This window comes from Paramacrobiotus metropolitanus, unplaced genomic scaffold (assembly GCF_019649055.1).
Source record: "Paramacrobiotus metropolitanus isolate TYO unplaced genomic scaffold, Prichtersi_v1.0 Parri_scaffold0000012, whole genome shotgun sequence".
NCBI lineage: Eukaryota > Metazoa > Tardigrada > Eutardigrada > Parachela > Macrobiotidae > Paramacrobiotus > Paramacrobiotus metropolitanus.
The window spans coordinates 206,678-232,494 of record NW_026570232.1 but is presented as its reverse complement, the minus strand read 5'-3'; the positions used below and the strand labels follow the sequence as shown (position 1 = coordinate 232,494).

Below are 25,817 nucleotides of genomic sequence, written 5' to 3'. Positions count from 1 at the left end.
ACAGAGCGTATACTAAAGACCCAATACACCGCGTAGCAACCCAGCACGCTTGGATTTTAGGGATTTCGAACCAGAATACGGACTATTATACACAGACCATGGCTGTAGGCCGCGTAAACTTTGTCCAATTAAGCCACCACAATGTTAAAAATATGGCATACTTGTGTATTATTATGTGCGTTGAGTACGGGAACGCCATGACCGCGCCCGGTGGAGATACCGGACCCGCTGACCACAACTTGCGACCATGCCGACTCTCCTAAATATCGTTTGGCAATATGACAGGTGCTAAAGCATTCTACAAAGACCGGTGACCGTACAAAGCAACCGCATAACTGTTAAGCAGCCATATAAATTTCCAGCTGGTGAATATTATTTTTGCTCGTCCATATGGACGCAGCAAACAGATAAAATCCCCCTACGATGGCTTTAATATAGCTGGCTTGTTGTTCGAGCTTGCCCAGTTTTTTCTTCTGGAATCCTAAATCGGAAATAAACCACCAGGTGATTGCTGCAGCGGTGTACAAAAGTGGTGTGATAATGAAGGACATGTTGTTCCCCAGAGCTGGAATTAATGCCAGCGCGGTGGCAAATGCGCCCAATGTGCCGCTAACTTCGTAGCGAATATGGACTAGGTAGTGAATCCATCCGGATCAGCTCCTTCACATCCCCACCGACAATATGTCTTTGAGAACGACGCGCCGAATTAACTCCACCATGCCGTACGCGATGCCGGTTACGCAGTAAATCGGGATAATACCATCCGTATAATATGTTCCTTAATACGAATAATCCCCTTTCTTGTGCTTTTCCTCCCAGTCTGCCGGCTTAATGTACCCACCTGTTGCTGCGTTAACAATTAACAAAATTGCTGTAAAAAGTCCAAAAAACGAATACGGCGGCGGTGAGGACGGTTTTCGGGGGAAACCGTTGTATTAGCGGAGCAATCAGAATGGATCCGACACACTTCAGCGCCTGGTTGAGAGCGACCAACAAACCGACTCTTTCGAATGTCTTTGCAGTGGTATTGGTGCGAATGGCATCGTAATCGTAGCGACTGGTGGCTAATGCAATGATGGACCCACTGAGCGCTTCCAAACCAAATTTGTACAAAGTAATTCACAAGATGTATAGAAGTATAGCGATATTACGCTTTTCCAAAGGCGAGATTGACGGCTAAGTTTCGCGAATGGACGCTCAGACCTCAGGCATCTTGTTTTTGTTCCGTTATAACGTCGAACGGATTTCTCAATTATCTACAAGCAATTGCAAAACTGTAGTATCTGCAGTTATCCGATTCAGAAAAAAAAATAATAATCCCGAAAAATTTTCGGGATTATTATATTTTTTTGTGAATCGGATAACTGCAGATACTACAGTAATTAAACAAAAACTAATAATTTGTTAGCTGTACAAAAATAAATAGAGTAATATACAGTTCAAGAGACCACACTCTCACACTCTATTTAATCAGCGAGGCCACTTTATACACCTGGAACTTACTAAAAATTAAGAAAGAAGAGAATTCAATAGTTTTGCCATGTTCTCATGTAATTTCGGGTATTAAGTATATATGGACAGCAGTGCGCTGTGCTCCGTTCAAATCCGGATGTGCCCGCTAGGGAATTTCTCGATATGGCTGATTTCTGGAGTGTGAAATACTGAGTATGACTTAACAAATCACACATTTTTCCTGTTAACTGGATGCCTATAGCTGACTCAGTAATTGCTTAAAGCCGGTAGATCCGCGGATATAAGTCCAGTACCAGAGAAATTTCTATAGCATGCACAAATCCGGTAATATATATCTATATGTATCAAACCGGGAAAAATAAGCCACTCCGTCTTCACGCATTTCCGGGATGTCGTGTACATGATATATAGATATATATTACCGGGTAGTGTAGTCCGGGTTCACGTCAGTAGTACTCGGTGAATAATGCAGGCATTGTACAATGCCTGCATTATTCACCGAGTACTACTGACGTGAACCCGGACTACACGCAACCTGATTTGGCCCGTCCGTTCAACACATTTCCAGCACATACATGGACAGGCAGGGAACAAATCTTCCCCCCTTGGAAGCCAAACAAAATATATCCAGCCGGATATTTCACGACGTTACTGTTTACGGCAAACATGGGGCTGCTTCGATTTTTCGGCAAGCCGGCTAGTGTGTGTGCATGGTGTGTAAGTCTTATCAGCAACACGCGGCTGCTGCAGTCCGCCAGCTGAGTTACTTCCCTTTTGTTTGCCCTGTTTTCAAGTGTGCACAAAACCCTATATCAACTGTCAGTAAAGTCAACACGACAAGTATAAATCACATATTTTTCTCCATTTTCCAACCGACGGCTGCGCGCCGCAATTGTTAAAAAGTGATCAATAAAAGGTCATCGCTTGAATTACGATCTGTCCGTTTGCGCTGGCTAAACATTCATCATATGCTGATATTACATTCCGCATATGAAAAGTGCTGCTTTAATTTTGCAAACGCCAGGATGACGCGATCGCTGCGTTACAGGACAAGGACACCATTGAGTGAATCGGCTTTGAGTTATATTAGACAGTATCCGTCCGCTATTCAACCTTTGTTTCACTTCATACTTTTTTGACTTTGGATTTTCATACAAAAAACTTGATGTGCGAACCATGTACATGGATTCGTAAACATAAGCTGTAGTAACTAATTAGAATGATTGCGATACGATTTTATAATTCGTTAAATATAGATAGTTAAATATGGAAAATAGATAAATACATAACGATTACTAAATATTTTACCTGGCAGTGGCTGCAATTCCATTTCACAGAAAACGGCGTCTCGCAGTCGAAACGCGCCAGAATATCTTTGACAAAGTGGCAATAAACGAACTTGGCATACTGATCAATGTTATAGACATTCTCTACGCACTTCCGGCAGTTTGCTCGGTCTTCCTTGAAGAGACAATCATCGTAATTGCCGAATATGCGCTCCACGGAGTAGTCAGCGCAGAACGGCAGTCGCCAGCGCCGGTAGTTAGCCCGCGATCGGCGTCCGGGTGTTACATCACACATGAATAAAAAATCCTCCAGAATACTGGCACTGGTCGGTACGCATTCCTGCAGTGGATCGTCTAGCGCGGAGTGAATGCGCTGCGGATAGGAGCAAAATGACCGGTCCAGCCACGGTGTATGGAAGAAGCCGCTGACGTTCTGCTAAGCATCGTCAAACAGGCTCCCGCACATGGCGGGATAATTTACATTATCATCTGGTGGTAGCGATATAGTGGAGCTGGAGATTTTCTCGTTGTCGCCGCGTGAAGATGCCGGCAGCCAGCAACACACCGTCATCACCACCATCAGGATGGCGTAATGCGGCAAATTACATGTCCGTTGCCAGTTTGTGCCGGCATGGGCATCCGGTCCCAGATGAGTCGTTTACGGGGGATCATTTGGTATTTAGGACGTTATTCGACAAGTACAGCGCATCATACACTCATCAAGTCATTAACCGGTGCCCAGATATATGCGTCCCATTAATCCCTGCAGTAGAGAAACAAAACACATTATCAGCTATGTAACGACTAACGATGCCGTGGAAGAATGCGAATCGGTTATCAATAAGACAATTACGAATGGCAAAAACACTTACTGGCAATATAAGGTGGAACTACCCATTTTGCAATGACCGGACCATTTTTAACACCCGTCGCAACAATATCAAAATTACGGCTGGATCCGTAGTCGTTAATTGTGGTCTGAAAATATTCCAATTGATCCAGTCTAATAAAGCCACTATTTTCCCGACCTTCTTTGCAAACTGAAACTTTCAGTACGCCTTTCTTGAGCTCCACCGGTCTTGCGAAAGTTCCTCCGGATCCCAAGTACAAATTTGATTTTCTGCTTTTTATAGTCTGTCAGACATGAGCAGCATCCGCAAAGCAGTCGGCGCGCTCCAGCCGGCAAGCAGTCGCAGCATCGGCAAAACGATTTACAGACTCTCGCTAGGCGTGGTTTTCCAAATTCTCCCTCAATCTCCACAAGAACACGATTAGTATGGCCGTTGAAGATTCTTAGTGGAATACGGGGTGACCAGATGTATATCAAAAATACACGGATAATGGAACTAAGAACGATGCCAGATAACAGAACTCCCATGTTAGCCCAGTTCCTTGTTTCCGCATCTCTGGAGGTGGAATTGAACGCATTAAAAAGTTGTCACCACAATGGCGGAATATGAACCAAAAAAGCCAAGTGATCGAACACGCCAGTACGCCTGGGACACGCCAGTGATCGAACGGGACATATCCACATTAATGTCGTCTACCGAAGGTAATGAGCGCGCCAGGGCGGTTTTGCTGTCAGCTTTAAACAGAGATTCGGGAGCCTGGCTGAATGCGTTACCCCGCACCTTGTTTGGGGACATTCCTGAAGGATGAAGATGTACGTATCGGTGTTGGTTTGCGATTTGGTTTACCAGTAGTGGTGGCGCACAACTGCAACGCATGTGGTAAACAAGTCGAAAGCAACGGCCATCATGGACTATCCTGCAACCAAACGACTAAAGGACGATGGGCGAGACATAAAGAAATGAACAGCATCGCGAAAAACTGTTGTGAAAGCGCTGGTTTTCCTTGTGAGATGGAACCAAACGGCTTGTCATCAACCACCGCACAAAGACCGGATGGGATGACACTGATACCAGTAAGACAAGGAAAACCGATCGTTTGGGATGTAACCAGCTGGTGTACGGTTGCTGACTCTCATGTCACTGGAAGCTCCAAGAAATGTGGCAGCGTGGCCCAGCTGGCTGAAAATGCGAAGCGTGGGAAGTATTCGTTTTGGAATACGGATACCTTTTTACCCTCTAGTAATGGAAACCCTTGGAGTTTTTTGGTCCGGCTTTAAGTGAATTTTTACATTTTATGGGTCGTAAAATTCGGGATTTGACTGGAGAAGCACGTTCTACTGCTTTTCTTAAGCAGCGATTCAGCCTTGCTGTTGTTAAGGGAAATGCTACGGCTGTTTTGAGCACGTTACCTTTTAACCCGAGGGAGGACCGGGAATTTGGTTGTTTTTTTAATGTTTAAATTCTAACGATTACGTAGGGTGTCAGCGCGTGCATTTTTGGTTATATGAAGAAATTAGAAATACATTATATTTTATTTCATTGAAACGCGGTAACATCACAGTTATAAACAGGTAATCATAAAAACAAAATTTCGTTTAATGACGCCGCTCCTTCCATTGTTCCGAGCACGGAAGCGGCGTTTCCTCGCTGGATTTCCAGTGACAGTCGCTGGCGGAGAAATTCGTGCGAGCGTGGCTCTCCCGTGTGCTGCTGAAGCCGCTTGCCAATTTCTTTCACTAAACGGGTAGCTGACTTTCCCATGGGCCAAGTGTTTCGAAAGCCAGCGGTGCGAAAATGTATCTACCGTCCAGATACAAATAAAATCGCACTTTCTTCTCTTCCGCTTGTGCGGCAGCGGATCCTGCTGTCGTTGATGTTGATCGTAGGTGTGACACAGCGACAGTGTCCACACATGTCACGTCCCATGCCAAGCACATCCCGCGTTTCCAAGCGAAGGTGGTGCAACCATCTGGACGTCTATCTGACGTGTGGGAAGTTCCCCGGGGTTCCACTTTGGCGGGGATGCCTGCTGATACCAACGCTCTACACACAATACTGTTTAAGCCACCGTGGCGAGCATGTCTTCCGGCCGAAAAGAGCAGGATAAGCCGTGATGGCCGTACGTCGACCGGCTTGTTGCATTTAGCGCACAGATGAGGCTCACAGATTGCAGCTCCCAGTCTCAGCCCGATCGATATCATTACGGTGTCATCGTCGAGAAGATTACCGATATGCGCGGAGGGCAAGGCATTCAGCCATAACCCGGCTTCTGGAGTCGACTGACCCAGGAGTCGAGCCCTATTACTTCGTCATGGCGGAAAACGTCCAGAAGTGTCGATAGCGATGCATTACACAGCGGTAAATCCCAGGACCGTTGTAACTTCCGAAAGTTAGGCTCGGGAAGATCAGTGAGGCGCGCGTTCGCTTTCCACAATTCCAAGGCAGCGGAAGTGTCAACGGGGGGGTGACCAGGTAGCAGCTTAGACATTAGACCTCAGACTTAGACCTCATCTCACACAGATCACACAGCTGCACAGTGTACACGGCGAGCGGAAACTGTGCTGTGTGTGCACCAGACTTGGCCCATCTTTTGGGTGAGGTGAAAATTTTCCCCATTTTTCCCAGCCCATCTCATCTTTTAGGTGAAAATGGGGATGAGGTGGGAAAGAGCCGCAGATGAGGTGAGCTGGGCTGGGATTGTTGAAAGATGGGATGGGACCAAGAAAACAAATAAAAATAAAAAATGTTGATATTTCCATGTGTTTTCCACGCTTGGAGCATGTAAAAATGCACCATTCGAACTCCAAAAACAAAAAAATTTCCGCGCTCCGCGCGGATTTTATCAATAAGTGAGCATTTTCTCTTAAAAACCGAAATTTTTTTTGTGTATAAGTGTATTCAAGAATGTTTGCGTTTAGTTCAGTTCAAGCCACCAATTACGAGAGCAAGGCAACATATGTCGAATTTGTTTGGTCAACATGAAGTACCGCGAAAATTTGTATTCAGAATGTTGTTGATACTTCTGTAATACCGGGACATTTTCATTTCCATTATAAATTATATTGTCGAACAAGAACGTTGACTTATTGGCAATTCAGAAATAAATACAGCTGTAATAAACACAACTGGTGCACACTCGTTCCATTTTTTTTTATTACTGACCAAGAGAACGATACAATGCAATCGAACCCTACAAAATCTACACTGACAGCAGTGTGATATTAGAATTACGAAATGACTAAAGTACTGCTATAGTTCATTTCCGCGTATCGTCGTGCACCGGCACTGGAAGTGAGAAAAAGCTGCTGAAATAAAGGCTAGCATAAAACCAAAGCGTGGAATAACAGCGTTAATTCGAAATGCTTTGGTACAGCAAACTTTGTATTCATTTTTACTTTCTTCAGAGTGTGCTGTGTAAGCTAAATATACAGGTAAGTAAATGGAAAACAGCAATCAAACTAGACTGCTGCTGAATTATTGAAAGTCTCTTTAACAATTTTTATGATAGTCGGACTGGCCCACCCTAGAGAAACATAAAAAATAACCTGGCAATATCTGCACAGTGCTCACACCCTTATGAAGATATTCTATTAATTTTATAGCGAGAAAGTACTCAACCTTTAACACAACAGCAAATGATGAAACTAAACGCAATTAACATAAAATCACGGAGGAAATTTACTTCCGGTGCTATCGTTTGAGTCCAGGGAGAATGTCATCCACGCTTAAGACAGTCTCGTCAGTGGCTACGGGCGGCCCGGCTCGAGACGGCAGTCGCTGGGCAGTTCCTAGTCGGACTACAAACATTTTCACATTCATAATTCATATTAGTTGGCGTTCAGTACAGGTTGAACACGGCAAAATGGAGATATTTTTCATTAGCCACCATCAGCATTTACGTAATTGCGCCACTTACTGAACTGCTCACGATCATCGGCGTCCAACGCGAGACCAGCTGTGACACTGCCGACACGCCCCAGTGAGATGGCACTGCCGGCGGGAGTGGCTGCTGGCGACTGCGGCAGTGGCGATTTACGAGCTGTGGACAGACGCTCGGAGATGATGCCGACAGTGTCTGTCAACGCCGCCCCTCTCATCGCGGTCTGCGCGCGAATGGAGGACGCCACTTCCGCGGGACGCGTTCGCCGCAAAAGATCCAACTCTTTCTGATATTTCACTGGACGGCGCATGTGTCCCTTGACAGATCCTGATCAAAATCTTTAGACCTTAATGGAACGAAATGACACGCTTATGCAAGAAAGTATTCTTTTGTTCGCTCGAAAGTATAAGTACTTGTGTAACAGTGACGGCTGTTTGTAAAAAGCATATAAACCTAAATTTATTGGTACAGTAACAAATTGCACATACAATCCATATCATCGGCAAATGCTTCATGTATTTCCACATATTTGTTGTGTGCATCCGTCAGGTGACCGGCACGACGCATGGCACCGGCAACCAGTAGTGACCACTTTGGAACGCTGGAGCTGCGCATTCAGAAAAACGGATTAGGAGCCCGTCCATTCCATATGATTTAACATCGCACTTCAATACTCCATACATACGCAATATCAGAAATTACTGCGCATGAGATTTACCAAATATAAAAATTATAAATGTATCCCTGTCAAGAATATCGATGGATGCTTACTCTAATTTTTCCGCTAATTCAAAAAATTTAATGGCCTTCTCCGGAAACTGACTGGTGACAAAAAAGCGTCCAAGCCAGTTGAGGACACTGAAGTTAGCCGGGTAGATGCGGTACGACTGCAGCGAAAAACATCCATTAATAGTGTAAACGTTCACATAAACCAAGCTGCATAACATACTGGCGGAAATGGCTGAAAGGAGACAATACCTAGTACCACAAGGCCGCGCCCTTATCCCCAAGTTTATTGACCAGAGCGCCCAAATGCTCCAACACAAAGGGCTCGTGTGGATGCAGTGTGAAGGCCTGCTGCAACCAGTTAAAAGCCTCCACAGGTTCATCCAGTAATTCGTACCTAATGAGGCCATAATAATACCGGCGTCTATAATATTGATTATACTGGCACACAGTGAAAGCATGCATAATGAGGCACTGTTTCATTCGTATCCTTCAGCAACATCTTCGTCCCGGTTAGCCACTAACTGCGCCGCGGTTCGTATGCATTTTTCACATTGTGCTTTGCAGCCTTTGCTGTAATATCCAGAAGACATATCAGTTAATACATCAATGAAAAAATAATTTCAATTAATTAAAGTGCAATCAAAAGGCTTCCCTACTACTGTGTTTTCTTACATTCGCAACGAATCATTCTCGATGATTTCCCGATACTCTTCTGGAGTGCTTGTTTGAGTCCGATCGAGCCCTTTGGGCGGAATTTCGATTAAACGTACAAAGGCGTTTTCAATTTTTTTCGCTTCAGCCTTAGTGGCAACTAGGCAGACCAGGTTGTTGAATGCCGCTTTCGGGCTGTCGGCATCTTGGAGGATCATTTGGCAGTATCTGTACGCGGTGTTCCAACGGTTCAGCAAGGCGTAACACGAAGCGGCCTGGTGCAACATCTCGATTCTGGAAATTTAAAAAAAAACACGAATAACAAAGCCATGCAAAAAAATGCAAACTTTAATAATAATATCAACAAGCTGGGGAACTTCCCTTCGTTCTTGTCGGCATTTCCGTCAGCGGAAAGGCCATCCAGCAGTTAATTAATAATGTGAAGCGCTTGTTTATATTGTCGCCGTCAGCGATGTATAAGTGCAATTCGGTACAACAAAAATGCAGAAAATCACCCTTATGTGTTAATTTTGACAATCACTTCCCTCGTGACACTGAAACAATTGAAATTTGAAACACTTCCTTCCCTTCATACTTTGAACATCCTTTAATGTACCGGGTGGCTGAACAAAATGTCGGTCTACCGCTTTAGTTGGTTTCTCGCGAGTCCGTTGCCGAACCGTTAATATAACTAGTTTGACTCGTTCGATAGAGTTCTGTTAGCTACCAAAATCAGCAAAAATTTTGGAAAAAATTATGTCGAACTCGTTTGCAACGCTGCCAATTAAAATCGTGTGAAAAATTTTCGCGTTCCAGGTTGCAAAACATATAATCTCGTGACATTTCTTTCACGTATGGACAATTTGAATATTTTCGTATGTTTTGAACAGAGGAATAAATCACGTTTTAATAGGAAGGCATCTGTGGACATACTGCTTTCGCTTTGCGAGTTATGCAGTCTGCCCACTTTGGGACTATTCCAAAAAACGCCCTTTTCATTTGATTTTTGAGTGTTTTTTGTTAAAATTTCTGGCTGCATGACAGGTTGCATATAAAAATCCGGTTCGACATTTTAATTTAGCTAACACATCGCCCTTGCACAAACAAGATTGAAACAGTTTAGATTGATTGATTTAAGGTGTTGGTCAGAAATTTGCTTTCAAAAACCGTACTTGCGGATTTCACGTGAATTACTCGAGCGGACTTTCTGTTATTCGGTATACCGGCCAAACACGGTTGCTAGAATACTGCTGTTCGTAACAGCAAAAACAACAAGAATTAATCCCTCTATCGAAAACAGCAATGTGAGATACAGTAATCATTTATGTCCTTAGTTAAAAAGCAGAAATTTTAGTTCGGAAATGGCTAATTTCAAACTTTCGCTTCCAGGACATCTTCCAAACTCACTGAGTTTTTCGAAACAATTCATAAAAAAGTTCAACCTAAGGAAAAACAAGTTCAGCCTAAGAATAATATTGTCTTGGTTCATTTTTTTATGTTAAAAGATTGCTCTTTCGAATGAGACTAAGATAACGTAAATCAAATATTGGACGGATCCAGCACACCCGGGTAAATCAGACCAACATTTTGTTCAGCCACCCGGTACTGCAGCTGTCGCATTCGCACCAACTTCCGGATTGCCGGTGTTCTGCACAATCTGGCAAACGTATTCATACACTTCCCGCACTTCTTCAGAATTCACTTTTAAGAACTCGTTGAATGCTGTTAGTTTCTGCACAGGAAGATTGCTGTCTGCAAGAACACAGTACAGGATGTGTTCATCCTATGATGGAAGGCTGCACCTAAGTAGTGCAAGTGAGAATTGGTATTGAGCGATTCGTCCATGCCTCCGGTTGCGATGTGAGTGTGAACGCGCAGTGTGTGTGAACGGAAACATCACATAGTCCAGTATTAAAGTCCTGTCCTTTTTCGATAGAGTTTCGAGCGAGTTTAGAAATTTGTTACAAAACATTTCCATCGTCTTCTTAATGCCCACGATAATCGAGATTAATGTAATAGTGTTCACGCGCTAATTTCTGGTGATATTAGAAAAGTATCGGGTTCCGTATTAACGTTTGTGGAATGTTCCCAATACAACTAACAACAATTTGCAAAACCGGACTATGTCGACGAAGAGCAGCTTAAATGTTCAGGGCTATCGTGATGATCTTTATGAAGACTGCGAAGGTGCATCGTTGTTCAACACGGAAAAGGAAAAACACCAGAAGGTTACACTCCAAACAAAAGGTAACCAATTACCCCAAATAAACCAATTATTAGTAAAAGAAGTAACCAACCTGCACATTCTTCCAAAAACCATTCAAAACACGTACTCCTACTGAGACTGTCGTTCGTATTACTCGGACAGCTGTATAAAACAAAATCTTCAAAAGATTCAAACCCTAGGCTACCATCGGTCAGCCTTTTTAAAAGACTATGTGGCTGGCTGACTGGCATTGGCTGCACGGATATGGCCGTACTGCATTCTGGTGCTGAGCCAGCTGCTGCGGTCGAACTGCCACAACTAGTATCCACACCTTTTATTTCTCCGTCAGGCTTTTTCACCGATGACGATGATTGTGGGTTATGATCGTTTCCGCCAGATCTTTTCGTCTCTGCTTTTTTTAGGGACAGCGTAAAAGGAAAAACTTCCTTGCGGATCTCTTCAGCAATCGATTTGGCAACATATTTCCTTGTTGGCTGCAAAGCAGATTAATTCTCATTAACTAAATTTGTCCTTCGTGATTGTTTGCAGGCATCACTCTCGCCATGAGCCATCGAAATAAAATAAGTCAACCAGAGAAATAATATGCGCAAATTTTCCAATTGGAACTTGAAAACAGAAACTAACAAGGCAATAAATAACATTCGGATTTTGTATGCAAACAATTTAATTACCTTATCACACCAGTCCATCAGAACCTCTCCCTCCAGAATATCTTGATTGTATAATTCCATAAATAATACTGCAGCTTTTGGCATTAACTCTGACTTATGTGCCACTCCGACAATATGCTCCACTCCTCCAAGAAAGTATTTTTGCGCACGCTGATTTCCCGCAGTGAACTATAAGAAAATACAACGACATAAAATTATAATTACGGTAAGACATTGAGCGGTGACGTCCAAGAGTTGACGTACACGAAGAAACACTTTGCGATAATCCTTAATTTGTTTCAACATGTTCGTATCCAAAAGCACTCGAGCCAAAATAAGCGGGGCTTTCTCTTTCACTTCCAAGCGTTCGGCTTCCATCAAGATTTCTTTATCATCCACTTGGGAACCTTGTTTTCGCTTCTGTAAGTGGCACAAAATAGGTCAGTTGCTTAATTAATGCACAATTCAAGTATGTAAAGTAGAATAAATTAAACTGCTACTTTCACTCTTCTTAATTTAAATTTACAACACCAACCTTGACAAATTCGTAGAACAAATCTAAACGCTCATCTTCCGTCTTGTCCAAATCATCGTTGGTAGTCAGATTCTTGATTCCGTTGGTCACCTTCTCGCGGTCGTGACGAGCATTTTCGATTAATAAAGTACTGTTGAATGCGTCTGCATTCTTGGAAGGGCCTTGAGAGGTTTCCATGGTTGTGACTTCAAGAGAACTTATCTCCAGTGGCAGTGCTCCCCAGGTTCAGACAATTCGAATTCGTGTTCTAAAATCTAAACAGATCCAGTTCCATGTGCAACCATGAAAATTACACCACCAAATTACGGTTTATTCAAACTTGCAGCGTCTGCTTGAACCTTAACTGATTCCAAAACCCGTTAATGGAAGAGAACGTTACCTGTCACTTGTTAGGCTATCACAAAAAGATAAATCTATTCCATTATAATGATTATATAGTGCTTGGCACTTGCTGGCCAAGGGGAGCGTGGAACGGAAAGATGGGACGTATCAAGTACGGCTATCTGTACAGGCTTGCAAATACTTCCATGAATCGTTGCACGATGCTAAAGTAAAACAGTAACCAGTAGGGAACAATGGAGAAGATCTCAAAAATCTGGTTTCTGTTATAGATTATGTATTACGGAAAGTGGAAGCCAAGCAATTTTACTGGGAAAAATGAAAACTCGATCGATTACCGTACTCAGGTACTGCACTGTAATACCGTAATTGTGAGATGCTGCAAGTCCACAGTGCACACTGGTTGGTCGAGTTTCGGTGTAGTACAAAGTACAAAAATAGCGTGACATATATATATTAACGACGGTCTGCGCCGCAAGGTTATTCTATTTTAAAATAATTATTTCAGCCCTTTCGAACGTTTCTTCACAATTCCAATCGTTTCTATGATTAAAATATCTAAATAAACGTAGCAATATAACAGAGCAAAAATAAACACATAACAGAATGCTGAACCCAGGGGTCGCAAATCGTAACAAACAAACAGTTTTCGTACAAAGTGACGCATGCCGTCCCATGGGCGGGTCTTCAATATGGCCTAGTGTTTTTACGGCCGATGGCGGTCGGTTTTTATACAAGCGGCAACCCATTGAAACGGCTTGCAGGTGCCAGGTCGTAAGAAATTTTCTTCGCTAGGATCCATCTGAACTGTTCCAAGTCGAAGTGAATGCCTGCACCAACGAGTTCGATCTCGCTGTACAGCTGCTTTACGCAGCTACAGATACGAGTATGTTTTCGTTTTTAAAGCTCCTGAATGATTTTATAATTTGTTTGTCTCGGTGACGTTGCAGTTGGAAATTTTTAGATCCTTGTTATCCACTGAGATCAGTGGAAGGTTTGTTGCGTTGCTCATCTATTGTGCGAGAGATCCTGGAAGAGTGAAATACAGCCCATTGCGGGGATTTTCGCACAATCAGCAATAATGAATCCTCGTGAACCGCGGCCACGACGACGATTCGGTGCAGCGCATCGTTCTGGCACCGAAGCTACTGCTCCTCCGGCAGACTCTGAGGTACTGAAGTTTTCTTAAATTTTTTGGCAGTTTTGCGACTTTCGCTGGGAAATCCGAAAATGATTAGCGGCAGCAAAAGCACTCGTTCCACCGTTTTCCAGAACGAAATCTTCTTCAGCCCGCCTCCCACGGCGGATCTCGGTGGCCAAGTGGCTGGCGGTGGATGGGGAAATCATGCGTTGCAGCCACATTCGAGAAATGTGGAAGTGGACGACAGAATGCCGAACCATGCTAGTAATCCGTTCCGGTTCCCAGTGGCAGCACCGTTCCGCGAAATTCCCGACACAACGGATTATCGCCGTCGCACCGCGGTCGCCACCACTTGCGTGCAGACATCGCTGATCGGAGAACCGCATACGGCGCACTATACGGACGCTTTTGCACAGACGAACTATGGAAATCGAGGTAAATTCTCAATTTTATTATTTCTTCCGCAGTTAGTTTGGATTGTGCAGTAAAACCAGCGCCATGGACCCAAGTTTGTGCTTGCGGTTGTCCGTAATCGTGTCAATCAGCCTTTGCCGCGTTAGATCTTCCAGATGCACATTGCAAGGTGCTAATAAGATATTGCAAGGATATAAATCAAGGGATCTATCTGCACAGTGCTACACTGTGTGAAGATGTTGTCATTTTATTCTTTATTTTTTTCCTTGCTAATTGCCCCTGTATTAAGACAGCCATGATCCATCTAAAAACCTTACTATTGCAGCCAATCAGCTATCCACCCGCGCTCTTCCGTCGGATCCTCATCCGCAGCCTAGTGCGCCGGCTGTTGAGGAGGTGTACGTTAAACGCGGGAAAGAGTACCACATTGTTGGAAATTTTGATCTGGCCACGCTCAACCGCATGCGCAGCAATGGTCTGCAGCGTATGTCATCGGTGACCAGCACCACTATTCAGCACAACGTACTGACCGTACAGGATCAGCAACCCTTCGAGACGGTCGCCCACGGGACCCCGATGCGCGGCGCAGAAGAGAGCTTGCAGCAGTTGCACGACTGGCCTTTGTCTCCTGTTCTGTCTGCCACGGAAAGTCCTGATCATGGGCGGTAATGTTGTACCGCACGGAATTTACCATATTCTTAAGTTACCATTTTTTTGCTTTTAGACCGTTTTTTGTCGCAGACCGCGTGAAAAGCCTGGAGAAGCAAGCGCGACGAGAAGCAGCATTGGAGCGTGATGAGAATACTTTGCAAGCCAGTTTCCACAGTGCGCGGACTTCCTTCAACCAGCCACCTCCTCGTCAGTACAGGGAGGAACGCCAGCCGCTGCGCTTCGATTACCCGAGACAGTTGACTATCGTGGATGCTGGAATTTGTGAACTGCCTATGAATATCCAGCTGTCCATGGATTTGGTGTATATGTTTAGTCCCAGTTTAATACTGATGTCCAATCCCCTTGTTTGTCGGGGTGAGTGGCGGTAGTGAAGCAGAGTTGTGCGATATGCTCTCTAACCAGTTTATAATGTTAAACGCATATGTACTATGTCTACAGTCGAGGAGCACCAGCGACTACAACGCAATATGCAGAAATACTGGCATGCCAAGGAATACGAGAGCGATTACGATCCTGAATACCAGGAACTTGTGTGCCACTGGGACATTGACAAACAGAGTGAGTCGGTGAAATACTTTAACACCTGACTCTTCCAAATTACTGCAAAGAAGCCTTGTTTGACCTTTTTTGGGCTGCAGCATGCCAGCGTGCTTTGGTGGTCGGGCAGCGCCGCCCGGATATCGATAAAGAGGTGCACAACTGGAGATCGATTTTGCTGTTGGATGGAACTCGATTTGGCCAGACGATTAATGCACCTCTTAAGGATCTGCGACCTTTGGCGGAAGCTTACCTGGAGCCATGTAGCATCGTTCTGTGTTCTCTGAAAGGTGAGCCGAAAACTTTGAGAGGTCAATTAGTGAGCAGGGTTTTGTAAACGAAAATTACGTTATGAGAGTGGATTACTGAATTGGTCTTTTCGGAAATGTTGATGTTGGAACAGCTCATGCAGCTATTCCTTCAACGTTCAACACTCAGCTTAAACTGTTTTGTTTGTGGTACAGGTTATGCTGCAGAGACCACTGGCATCAGCAACAGAGAACAACAAAAAGTGGTTAACTCTCTACAGTCGCAGCCGAGATATAACCTCAGAGTGGTCTCTCACGGCAAGGACGGCTTTGTCAACCATGTGGAAATTCATGTCCGAAAAGATGGAGCTTGGTATTCATTCATTGAGTTGGTTGGTGATGTGCTCAATCGTTCCGTGCGATGAAGGCTTCGTTTTGAGAGAACTGTTTCTTTCTGAGTGGTTAATTTTTTGGTTTCAATATGGTTGAAGCCTGTTTCATTTGCAAAATTGTATCGTTTAAAACTTTAATTGTTTGAAGAACTTTGAGGTTAATATGTACCGAATCAGAAGTTGTAGAAAAGATTTGTTGTTTAGTCGTCCAGTTCTGGTTGTTGTTAAGAGAGATCTTGTGTTTTTTGTACTCTGCCACATTTGTTTCGTTATTAGTTTAAAAATGACGATGGTATTAGTTGAATAAACGGGAAAAATGCCATTTTTGTATGCAAATTTTGTAAGTGCATACTGCACACCATTTTTGGTTATGAATTACCGGATCTGCAAATTACAGATGTCTGCGACTGTGTGTAACGCAAGAAAGAAGAGTGTGGAGCCGAAATGTCGCCATATTTGGCATTCTTCAGCTTCATGTATTCAGTGCATTAAAATGAACGATTAGACAACAAAAAATTGTTGCAGTGGATATCGTACTGAAATTTTAAGTTATCGTAACTTTTAAAAGTACTGGCAATGGTTGGGGTTGCGCAGCATGTAAGCAGTATAATAAAGTGCTCAAAGAATTTCTTTTCATAATACTCGTAATTATTGAGTTACCCAAGTTCTGTACGCCACTCTAAGCATATTTACCGGCTTCGATCAAGTTATTGTTGTCGTGACACAGATATGCTGTATCAGCGAGATCTGGACAAAAAGCGTGTTCGACGGAATTCCTTTATGGACTCTTATACAAATAATCCAGGAATGTTTAAAATAGTTTATTGTGTCAAGTGTTGTAGAATGGGATCGTTTTCACGATCCTGCAGTGGAGTGACATTCAGAAAGCACAGAACTACTACAGTACAACATTCTCTGCAAGGTAAGTCAGAATCACAGATTCAAGATAACTATAGTAGTTTGAGAAAACTGTGTGATAGCCGGTTTTAAATTACTCTTAATATGTAATACTTTTATTATGTAAATCCGGTGAGCTAATCTTTTAATGGTCAGGGCCAATAGTTAAGTGCGGTAGTTCACCATATTTGGTAACATTTTTTATACGCACTTCTCGTATGCCTATGCCTACTCTGTAGTTAACCAACTTATCAAATTCAGATTTGCCCTCACTTTATAACTAAGTTATAAAATAACAATTTTACGAATTATTGTTTTCTGTAGCGTTATCCTAATGGTAAGTTGCAACACTTGGCATTGGTATTATTTCCATTGAATGCTCATAACTATTTTGAACAGCTGATTTTATTTTTATCAACAGCAGCTCAGTATTTCAACCAAATTTTTTAATCAGGCAATCAACAAAGCTGCTGTATCTGTTGCGGTAAGTAATTATACTTGTAGATACACTGTATATTGCCCATGTACAAGTACTACTTGTACATGTAAAATCTCATGCAATGAGCAAAACGCGAATGGCATGAATTGTACCGCCGATGCCCGTTCGCCTCAACATTTTTTTTCGCACTAGTATTGATTGTAGCTGCACGATAAATTTTATGTTTATTGTATTTTATCGTTTATTGTATGCTGTAGCTTTCGCAATAAGGTTGGGGTGATCATGAGATAGTTCTGATATCGTGATGAACAGCAATGCAGAATACATTTATACTGTATCCATATTATGGAATATGGCCCAATCCCAATCCACAGCCGGTTCCCTCCAATTGCAAATATATCCGTAGTCTATATACATGACAAACGATGTTTTAACCGGATGTTTAGTCTCCTGTCAAGAGTATCCACGAAACCCCATTGATTACATTTCACTGCCCTGTTGCTATTGGACTAGCCAGGATAAAGTGCCCGTATAGTCGTTACTTGTTTGAACGTAATTCGCCGGTTTGCATACGCAGCAGATCATGAACTCATCATGTAATCTTTCACTGGGAGTATCACTTTGACCACAATTATAGTGTACTGTACTAGTATCTCAAAATCGCGTATTTATGTCGTCCTAAAATGCCGGTTCGTTTATTTTTTGGAATGTTTTAGAATTATGATGTGGCGCAATGCAGTTTTGCAAAAGGTGATATAAGTTGTTTTCGTGTTCAGATGCATGCAGTCAATGATAGGAATGGGAATAAATATTAATGTTTCACAATGGGAATAAATATTAATGTTTCGCGTTGGCCGATATATTAATGTTTGTGTGGAACGTGAACCGTGTCCGGTCGGTTGTCGTTGTCCCTTAAAACACGAGATTCGAAGCTTACCCGGTTAGGTGTTTCCGGATGTCTCCAGAGATGATGTATAATGTCATCTGTGTTTATCTGATTACTTCCGTCCATATCGGCGGTTACGTCACATATGCAGAAAATGGTACGTACAAATTACAATGCAAACTGCAGAGTGATTTACGTTTAGCACCAATCTATATATATAGTTCTATGTTTTTCAAGATTAACTGAAACCTAACAATTTATAGTTAGCGTAGAAAGCCTTTTCTCCATAGTTATAACCGCTTTTATATATCAACAGAAATTTTCACACTATAGCTATTCCTTACACGCAATTAACCGATACGTTTAAAATGCGTTTTTAATGTTTTTGAAATTTCTCGTACACACACTTTCATTTAATCTTGCAACAAAACAGCTGCAAAGTATTCCTTGAAAAAACACGCTCTGCAGTGCGTTATTCTAAACGATTACTTGCTTTCTGACTTTTTGCAGTGTATTCCGTAGCGCCAACGGAACAGGCGGTTGCAACAGAGAGGTCACCAAATGCGATTGAACTGGAGATACCATCTCTTTATTACTATCTCAGCGGAAACCTCCGTCTTTCTTTCAAACTGGCAAAAAACTTTATGTACGGTGACTACAGGGGTGATTTGATAAATCTATCAGACAATGCAACCGTTTATTCTGAGCCATTGTATTTCTCATCTAAAAATCCATGGGGAACAATCGAAATTCCCTGCACAACATTCCTGGCGCCCGGTGTGTATGCCTTTCACATTTTCCCAACCGGAAAGGCTGTGCCACGGGTCAGCAGCGGTGCACCGGAAATGGTTTCCCATCCCATTGAGGTCCGCTGGCTGGAGTCCATTAAATGGTTTTTATCAACGCGCGATATCCGCACATCGTCCCAGGCACTGATCGCCAACGTGTCGCTCTACTCACAAACCGCCTGCCCGCAACAGGAACCGGCCAATATCAGTGTGTCCGTGAACCTGCATTATACCAGGCCAGCAGGCAACCGGGCCACGGAGGTGGTCACCTCCCGCCGTTTAGTCTGGCCATTCGGCACCATCCGCAGCCCCATCAACTCATCTCTACAGTTTCCCTGCCAGTTTTTCGATCGCCCAGGGAGTTATTATACAAGTTTATCCCTGACTGTGCAGGGACGGAAGATTATTCTGGATAGGAGTCCGAGTATTAATGCTTCCCGACGGCTTTCTGATTATTCCCTCCATGTAATGGCCGAACACATTAGCCGCTGCATCAACAGCACAGCCAAGGCCGAGGACAGCGGCGGTGTCAGAGTGGCGTATAAAGCTCCGCAGTGCCTCGGCAATGACAGGCTCCGCTTGTACCAGATCAGGCGAGGCTCATTATACAGCTCGACATACAAAGGGATCGATATTAATAATTTCCAACAGGTACGAGTGCAACTAACAACACTGGTCAGCTGATTGAATACAATGCTATGGTTACTGTAATTTATGCGCTGAAACCGCTCATGTTTCCCAATTGATTAATTAAAGTACAGCGTCGATTCGGTATCCTACTCGTAGTGGTTGTAAAGGAAACAAAAAATAGGTAAAAGTGTAAAACTTACCGGTTAATACTGGCCTAAATTAAATACCACGACGTAGCATTTGCTTGAGTAAACGATTAAATACATTGTTTCTTTGTTTGTTACAATCCGCCATGGTTATTATAAAATGATCACTTTTAAGTACTCGTAAATTTTTTTATTCATCACAAATGTCGAATACTGTACTGCATTATTTGGTTTTGATGACCACATTCGTTTAATTTTTCTTGGATACCCTAAAGAATAATGCGAAAAATGCATAATAATTTACAATCTGATTTCGCAGATAAAGCATCCAGACCACAGAATCTTTTTACTTTTCTATGAGTTGTACATGTGTCATTTGTATGTGATAACATGTCTCATTACTGCGATTTACGCTTTACGTAACGATAAATAGCCAGCTGAAAGGGGTATAGAATTTCCGGATATTGCATCCCTTCAACTGGACTACGTTAATAAGCGCCATTAGTGTAACGTGATCGATCGGCAATGGTCCATTGTTGGCGTTGTTACCAAACACTTAATTAAGCCAAACAGACAAAGTTTTCATGTTAACTTTATTATAGGTCTACTTGATGGAAAAGTCGATTCGGTCGCGACCGCGTTTTGCCAGTTTTCACTTTCCGTGCCATATTTTTTCCTCCCATCGAGCGGATGCGGTGGGATTCTGCTTCGTATACACAACCATCTCCAGGGACGGCCAGTCCAATGAATTACCGGAAACACGTCAATGCTTTCCTGTGCCGGCCCCTGCAGAGGAACGAGGTAGACTCCCGACATCGTAAAATATCTCATAAATATTTTACTACATCATGACCTGTCGTGCTAGCAATTGCTTAATATTGAACCTCATATAGTACGTCATAATATTACTAAACTAACAGGTATTCAATCGAGCATGCACCTTGTACGATGACGTCATGGTAGAGAACACGCACAGTGAGACGCATTGGGCAACCCCTGCGGGTTCTGTGTTTCTCGAAACTTTCAAATTAGTACAATCCCTTCGTACTATGGCTCAAAAAATGCGGAAAAAAATTTGAAGTTTGGAAAGTGAAAGTTGGTAAGCAAAAAGTTGCTATACAAACGAAAAATTTACGATTAACGCAATTCTTGTTTACCATAGAGGTCTATGAGGCAGTCTGCCTTAGCCTTCTACGCTAAACAAAGAGCACTTGTTTTGATCAAATCGGAATTGTTTGACCGTTTTCATTGATTGGTTAAATTTTAATTGTTTCGTTTTCGTTGACTGATCAGGTTGTGGTCGCTTCGTTTGATCACAGATCAAGAACCAAGGATTTTCGTTTAGCATGGAGGTCTCTGGACTGGCAAACCACCTCATAGACCTCTATGCTAATGAAAATCATAAAGTTTTCGTTTGCTTGACAACGTTTCACTTGTCAGTTTTAGTTTACAAACTTAGATTTATTTTCTGCATTTTTTGAGCCATAGTATGAACGGATTGTACTAATTTGAAAGTTTTGAAAAACACAGAACCCGCAGGGGTTGCCCACTGCGTTGCACATTGCGTGTCACATAGCGTGACGTCAAGCCAGTCGATGAAATACCTTAAGGTTTAGTAATATTATGAGTACGTGTATGATTGACCGCTTCGTTCTATACATTGCGCTATTTCGCATATATAAAAGTGCAGTGCCACCTTAATTTGCAGGTATTGTTTAAAAATTTTACTATTTTTATTCAGGTTTGGGAATTATTACTTTTCTGTTTGAGATTTACGCAGATTACGTTCATTCTAAGTTTGCGAATTTTCTAAAGTGTGCGTGCATAGCCAGGATACTGCCGCTGTCACGAATCTTACATAAAAGAAGCCATCGGCAGTGCGGATAAATTGATTGACTGGAAATTAGCTGCAGGTGCTAGGGAATCCAGCGGAATTGTGTCATTAAAATCCACCCAATTTCGCATCTTGATACACACGTATTGGTTGTGTGTATTCTATATAGTCGCTTGGTATTATTAGCTAATCCTAGCGACAACCACATCACGCACGCCGGCAAATTTCTCATTCTCGGCGCTGACCCCATGAATTATGATATTGATTTTAGCATAATTAACGGGATCAAAACATTCCATCTTCTCAAATTAAGCCGATGTCATTAGATGATAAACCTCGTTTCATCCATGATACGAGCGTTAATCCGCTATATTAATTTCAGAGATGATTTATAGACTGTATCCCCTCGTGCACTATGCACAAATGCAATGTTGTGCATTACGTGTAATGTACATATGCTGGCGTCGCGATTGCATAGTATAATATATAGTATGCTTCTAAACATCAGTAAAAACTAAAAACGATGATCTGTAGGCACATTACTTGCATTTCCACCGTCACCGACACCGTCTTTGCTTTTTTGTTTCACAAATTAAAAGGCTGTATTTCAAAATTTATGACATTGTTATATAACGTACAACAAAGTAGTAGTATTCATCGCGCAGCAGTGTTTTTGTTAACAACTCCGAAATTGCATCTGAAATGCAAGCGCACATAAACAACCACCAACATGAGGTTTTCGTTAATTTTTACCACCGATGAAGTGAAACAATCAGTGCATAGTACGGTAACAAGGGCGAACGATTAATATTAATCGAGCCATTTGAAAAAGTGATTCTTTGGCACATAATATTTTATTAACGGCGCGAGTTGTACATGTAGGAACGATTGCCGGTTGGCAACTCACGGCAAATAGCTTTCCATGTTCCCTGTTTGCAGCACGAAATTGGGGTCAACGTGCAGAATGGTCGGAATGGGGTGCATGGTCTCCTTGTACGCAAACCTGCCGTAAAGGTCATGAAGACATATCGGTGCGTATGCGGTACCGCAGATGCATGATCGGGACAAACGATTTTTACGGACATCTCTGCTCTGGGAAAGGCCTTGAAACGATGGAATGTCATGTTCCCAGATGCAAAAGTATGCGGAAGTTACTGCAAATGCTTAATATTGTATGGCTGCGCTCATAACATGCTAATCGTGCAATACAGTTGAATACACAAGTAATTACAATACGTTGAACATACGGTATCGAAGCTGACCAAACTGAATCGCCAAAACCTTTTTATACACTGTTTTTATTATTAATATGTTTTGTTTTTACTTTCTACATTCTCTGTGTTTTCGTTTAGTTTATGTTTTGGAAAAAAATGTTTTTTATAGCTAGCAAATACATATAATTTTTTATAGCATTGTGTATTAGTATTTCTAATAAAGTCGAATCATTCGTTTTCGATATTCTACTTTAAATTATAGATGCGTCATATCATGCTATCGTAAATATCAAAAGCTGAAAACTGCATTATTTTCAGATTATGCCGCTAATGATTCCCAAGTTGCAAACGTAATGATTTGGTTCCCAAACTCCAACCCGAATGGCGAAACAGTAAAAGATTCGATTGTGGAATACACCAACATTGGCATACTGGGATTTTGTAAGTGACCACGAATGTCAATAGATTCATATATTCCTACGTTCTTATTTTTTTGGAAAGTATGTCCTAATTCGAGATTCAATTTGTGAACCGCGGCGGCCCGTTTACCGTGTTCACTCACGTAGCGGCTCTGTGCTATTGGTGGTAGCTTGGGTATTCACTAACCTACGTTGCTCTCTAATAATGGTGGTGCTTCGGTAATCACTAACCTCTGAATATAAAGTAATCATCTAATAAATATGCATTTATTTTAATAAATACTGTAGAGAGTGATTGAATGGCTGAAAATCTTACAATTAGCAGTGAAAGATACAGCCTGCGAGGTCAAAAAAAGTAAAAAAAAATGGTATCATACTCATTTTAAGTACAGTACAATTTTTTATACATGCAGTCATCACAATCTTGTAACTCGCATAATGTAGGCATTTGTACACAGCAGAATTTGCAAATTCATGTTTAATCGGTCTGCACAATGCGTACATACTAAAATAATCGACTGAGGAAGATGTAATGTATTAACCATGCTATCTGTATTTAGCTGTTATAATAACACACATCACATTATAGATGCACGGGAAAAAAGCGATCTATCCGGCTTTCTGGAAGGGGACGAATACTTTGTTCCTGTTGTGATAAGTGCATCAATCTTTTTGATCCTCTTGCTTATGCTGACAGCCTACCCTTCTATCTGCCGTCTGCACAGTTTGCCCAATCCGCCACGAAAAAAACCTGGAAATTCATCAAAAGATAACGACAGAGATTCACGCTACCTCTTGATTTCTAAAGACGATGAACCACATAGGCGCAGTCCAAAACCGGTAATGGTCAATGTGACCCAGTATGATCAGCGCAACGCTTCCGTGGAAATGCGCACATTTCCAGCATCAACAAATTGTAATCCACTTGTGAGCACTGCGAGAGGTGTTCAGAACTCTCTTTCCAAAGTGAACGAAAATAAAGATTCAGTACAGACGAATTCGTATGGAACAGAAAGATGTAGAATAAATGGCAATGTTATTCGCGATGATAAAGCGCCTTGGGAAACACCACAGTCGGCTTTGCACAACGCCGTTAATATGCAACGTGCTAACAGGCTGAACGACGGCGGGACTACCGACAGTCCGAAATCATCGCGTTATTCCCAGGTATCTTCGCGACCGGAAACTGGCGATGTCCAAGATCTAGAATACGATGATTTTATTCCCGACCCGATTGATGATGAAGACCATGTTAATACGTGGCCGGCTAAAACGCTGGACATCCAGGTGTTCGCCACTGCGTACGAGGAAATCTTGAAAGAGCTAAGCAGCACGCAGCCGAATCCGCTGCAGTCTGGGAATGTTTCTTTTGACAGTGTAGACGAAGAACAAGCATGTAGACCTGTGCTTACGGGGTAATTCCAGAGCATTAGCACAGCTTGCGATGTGTTCCGTGATCCCAATCTCAGTGTTCATATTATAAAAATTTTCAGTACATTGCCCGAGTAAAACAACTTGCAAAAAAAACGTTAACTTAACGTTAGGAAACGGCTAAAATTGACACACATCCGTTAACCTAGCGGTACTTAAATGTTAAACTAACGTTTTTCCTACAAGCTGTTTTACTACTATTAATTTTATTGTGTGTACACAAATAAAATTATTCGCAACCCTGCCTGAATACAAATTTTTTATTCGTGCAAGTGCAATATGCGCAAACTGCAAAGGACAGCACTAACTGCATTTGGTAGCTATAAAGAAGCATACAGTACTAGTATATACCTACGTTACGGTGCAGTACTTCTACGGTAGAATCTAGAGTCATGACCACGATGACACAAATATGTTACTATCTGCTTCATATATTTTACTGAATTACTTCATGTATATGCAGTAAATTTGCTCATTTAGGTAACATCTGGTTAAATTTCGCCAGCATTAACCTTTGTGCCTGCTGAAGACAATCACGCATAACTGCCGGAATGACAAGTGCGTACTGTGAGCGAACACATTAATACCTTTCGCGTGATTAATTATAGAAGATTCATCGATACAAAAAATAAACAATGGATAAAAAACAACTTAACAAAAACAGAAAACCGGAATAGTACACAAAAGGAGAAAGTCTAACGTCAACTTCGCAAATATACACATACTTGTCAGAATTATTTTAAGATTTTATATGTACCATAAACCTAACTGCCGCAACTCATCTTCTTTCTGCTGACCGTTTTTTGGTGTTAAGCAGTGCAAGATTAAAGCGTTATCATGTTTTGTCCAACACTGTCGCCGAATCATCGAAAAAGGAAAAATGGCAATCTGTACCATCAGTGTGCCATCCCATCTGGAAATGTTAAATCCGTGCTTCTGGGCGACGTGCAGTACATTTAGACGCGCAAGGGAAACTCGCCTTCTACCATTTGTAAAGCCAGCCTGCCCAACGGTATCGTACAGGATACGGTTGACAGCAATCTGGTCATCCGGCTCGTCCTTCGTTCCCAGATATTTCCGCATCTCTAATACTGTATCACGCAGTAAA

General features: G+C 42.3%; 4 protein-coding genes and 1 long non-coding RNA gene across 12 annotated transcripts; 2 read left to right on the top strand and 3 right to left on the bottom strand.

Moving 5' to 3' along the window:
* Positions 1-118: 118 nt before the first annotated feature.
* Positions 119-4,784, bottom strand: LOC129583933 (uncharacterized). The gene is made up of 3 exons (XR_008689832.1): positions 3,632-4,784; positions 2,782-3,522; positions 119-1,256 (listed from the first exon to the last, which is right to left on the bottom strand). It is a non-coding gene; the product is annotated as an uncharacterized LOC129583933 (long non-coding RNA).
* Positions 4,785-6,973: 2,189 nt separating this feature from the next.
* Positions 6,974-8,692, bottom strand: LOC129584046 (intraflagellar transport protein 88 homolog). Its single transcript, XM_055476136.1, is given in 5 exon segments — positions 6,974-7,407; positions 7,527-7,836; positions 7,979-8,097; positions 8,262-8,377; positions 8,469-8,692. Coding segments are annotated over 4 exon segments (642 nt in total). The 5' UTR covers positions 8,682-8,692; the 3' UTR covers positions 6,974-7,407; positions 7,527-7,642.
* A 2,336-nt stretch (positions 8,693-11,028) lies between these two features.
* On the bottom strand, positions 11,029-13,179 carry LOC129583916 (eukaryotic translation initiation factor 5-like). Of its 3 annotated transcripts, XM_055475966.1 has the most exons (6): positions 12,986-13,179; positions 12,662-12,827; positions 12,283-12,536; positions 12,012-12,167; positions 11,769-11,936; positions 11,029-11,570 (listed from the first exon to the last, which is right to left on the bottom strand). In XM_055475966.1, the coding sequence occupies exons 3-6, from the start codon at positions 12,457-12,459 to the stop codon at positions 11,100-11,102; spliced, it is 972 nt and encodes a 323-aa protein (XP_055331941.1). In that variant the 5' UTR covers positions 12,460-12,536; positions 12,662-12,827; positions 12,986-13,179; the 3' UTR covers positions 11,029-11,099. The 3 variants fall into 3 exon arrangements, with proteins under 3 accessions (XP_055331941.1, XP_055331939.1, XP_055331942.1); XM_055475964.1 differs by lacking the exon at positions 12,986-13,179 and having other exon boundaries at positions 12,662-12,952; XM_055475967.1 differs by lacking the exon at positions 12,986-13,179 and having other exon boundaries at positions 12,283-12,529; positions 12,662-12,952.
* On the top strand, positions 12,905-16,345 carry LOC129583915 (uncharacterized). Of its 6 annotated transcripts, none has more exons than XM_055475962.1 (9): positions 12,905-12,968; positions 13,417-13,507; positions 13,586-13,792; positions 13,894-14,197; positions 14,502-14,841; positions 14,901-15,202; positions 15,287-15,406; positions 15,487-15,675; positions 15,850-16,345. In XM_055475962.1, exons 3-9 carry the CDS (start codon positions 13,703-13,705, stop codon positions 16,056-16,058), a joined length of 1,554 nt encoding a protein of 517 aa, XP_055331937.1. In that variant the 5' UTR covers positions 12,905-12,968; positions 13,417-13,507; positions 13,586-13,702; the 3' UTR covers positions 16,059-16,345. The 6 variants fall into 6 exon arrangements, with proteins under 6 accessions (XP_055331937.1, XP_055331934.1, XP_055331936.1 ...); XM_055475961.1 differs by having other exon boundaries at positions 12,952-12,968; positions 13,386-13,507; XM_055475959.1 differs by having other exon boundaries at positions 12,919-12,968; positions 13,417-13,792.
* A 530-nt stretch (positions 16,346-16,875) lies between these two features.
* Positions 16,876-24,874, top strand: LOC129583983 (uncharacterized). The gene is made up of 7 exons (XM_055476054.1): positions 16,876-16,947; positions 18,307-18,404; positions 18,758-19,686; positions 20,414-20,612; positions 22,585-22,785; positions 23,178-23,300; positions 23,868-24,874. The coding sequence occupies exons 2-7, from the start codon at positions 18,317-18,319 to the stop codon at positions 24,695-24,697; spliced, it is 2,370 nt and encodes a 789-aa protein (XP_055332029.1). The 5' UTR covers positions 16,876-16,947; positions 18,307-18,316; the 3' UTR covers positions 24,698-24,874.
* The last annotated feature ends 943 nt before the right edge of the window (positions 24,875-25,817 follow it).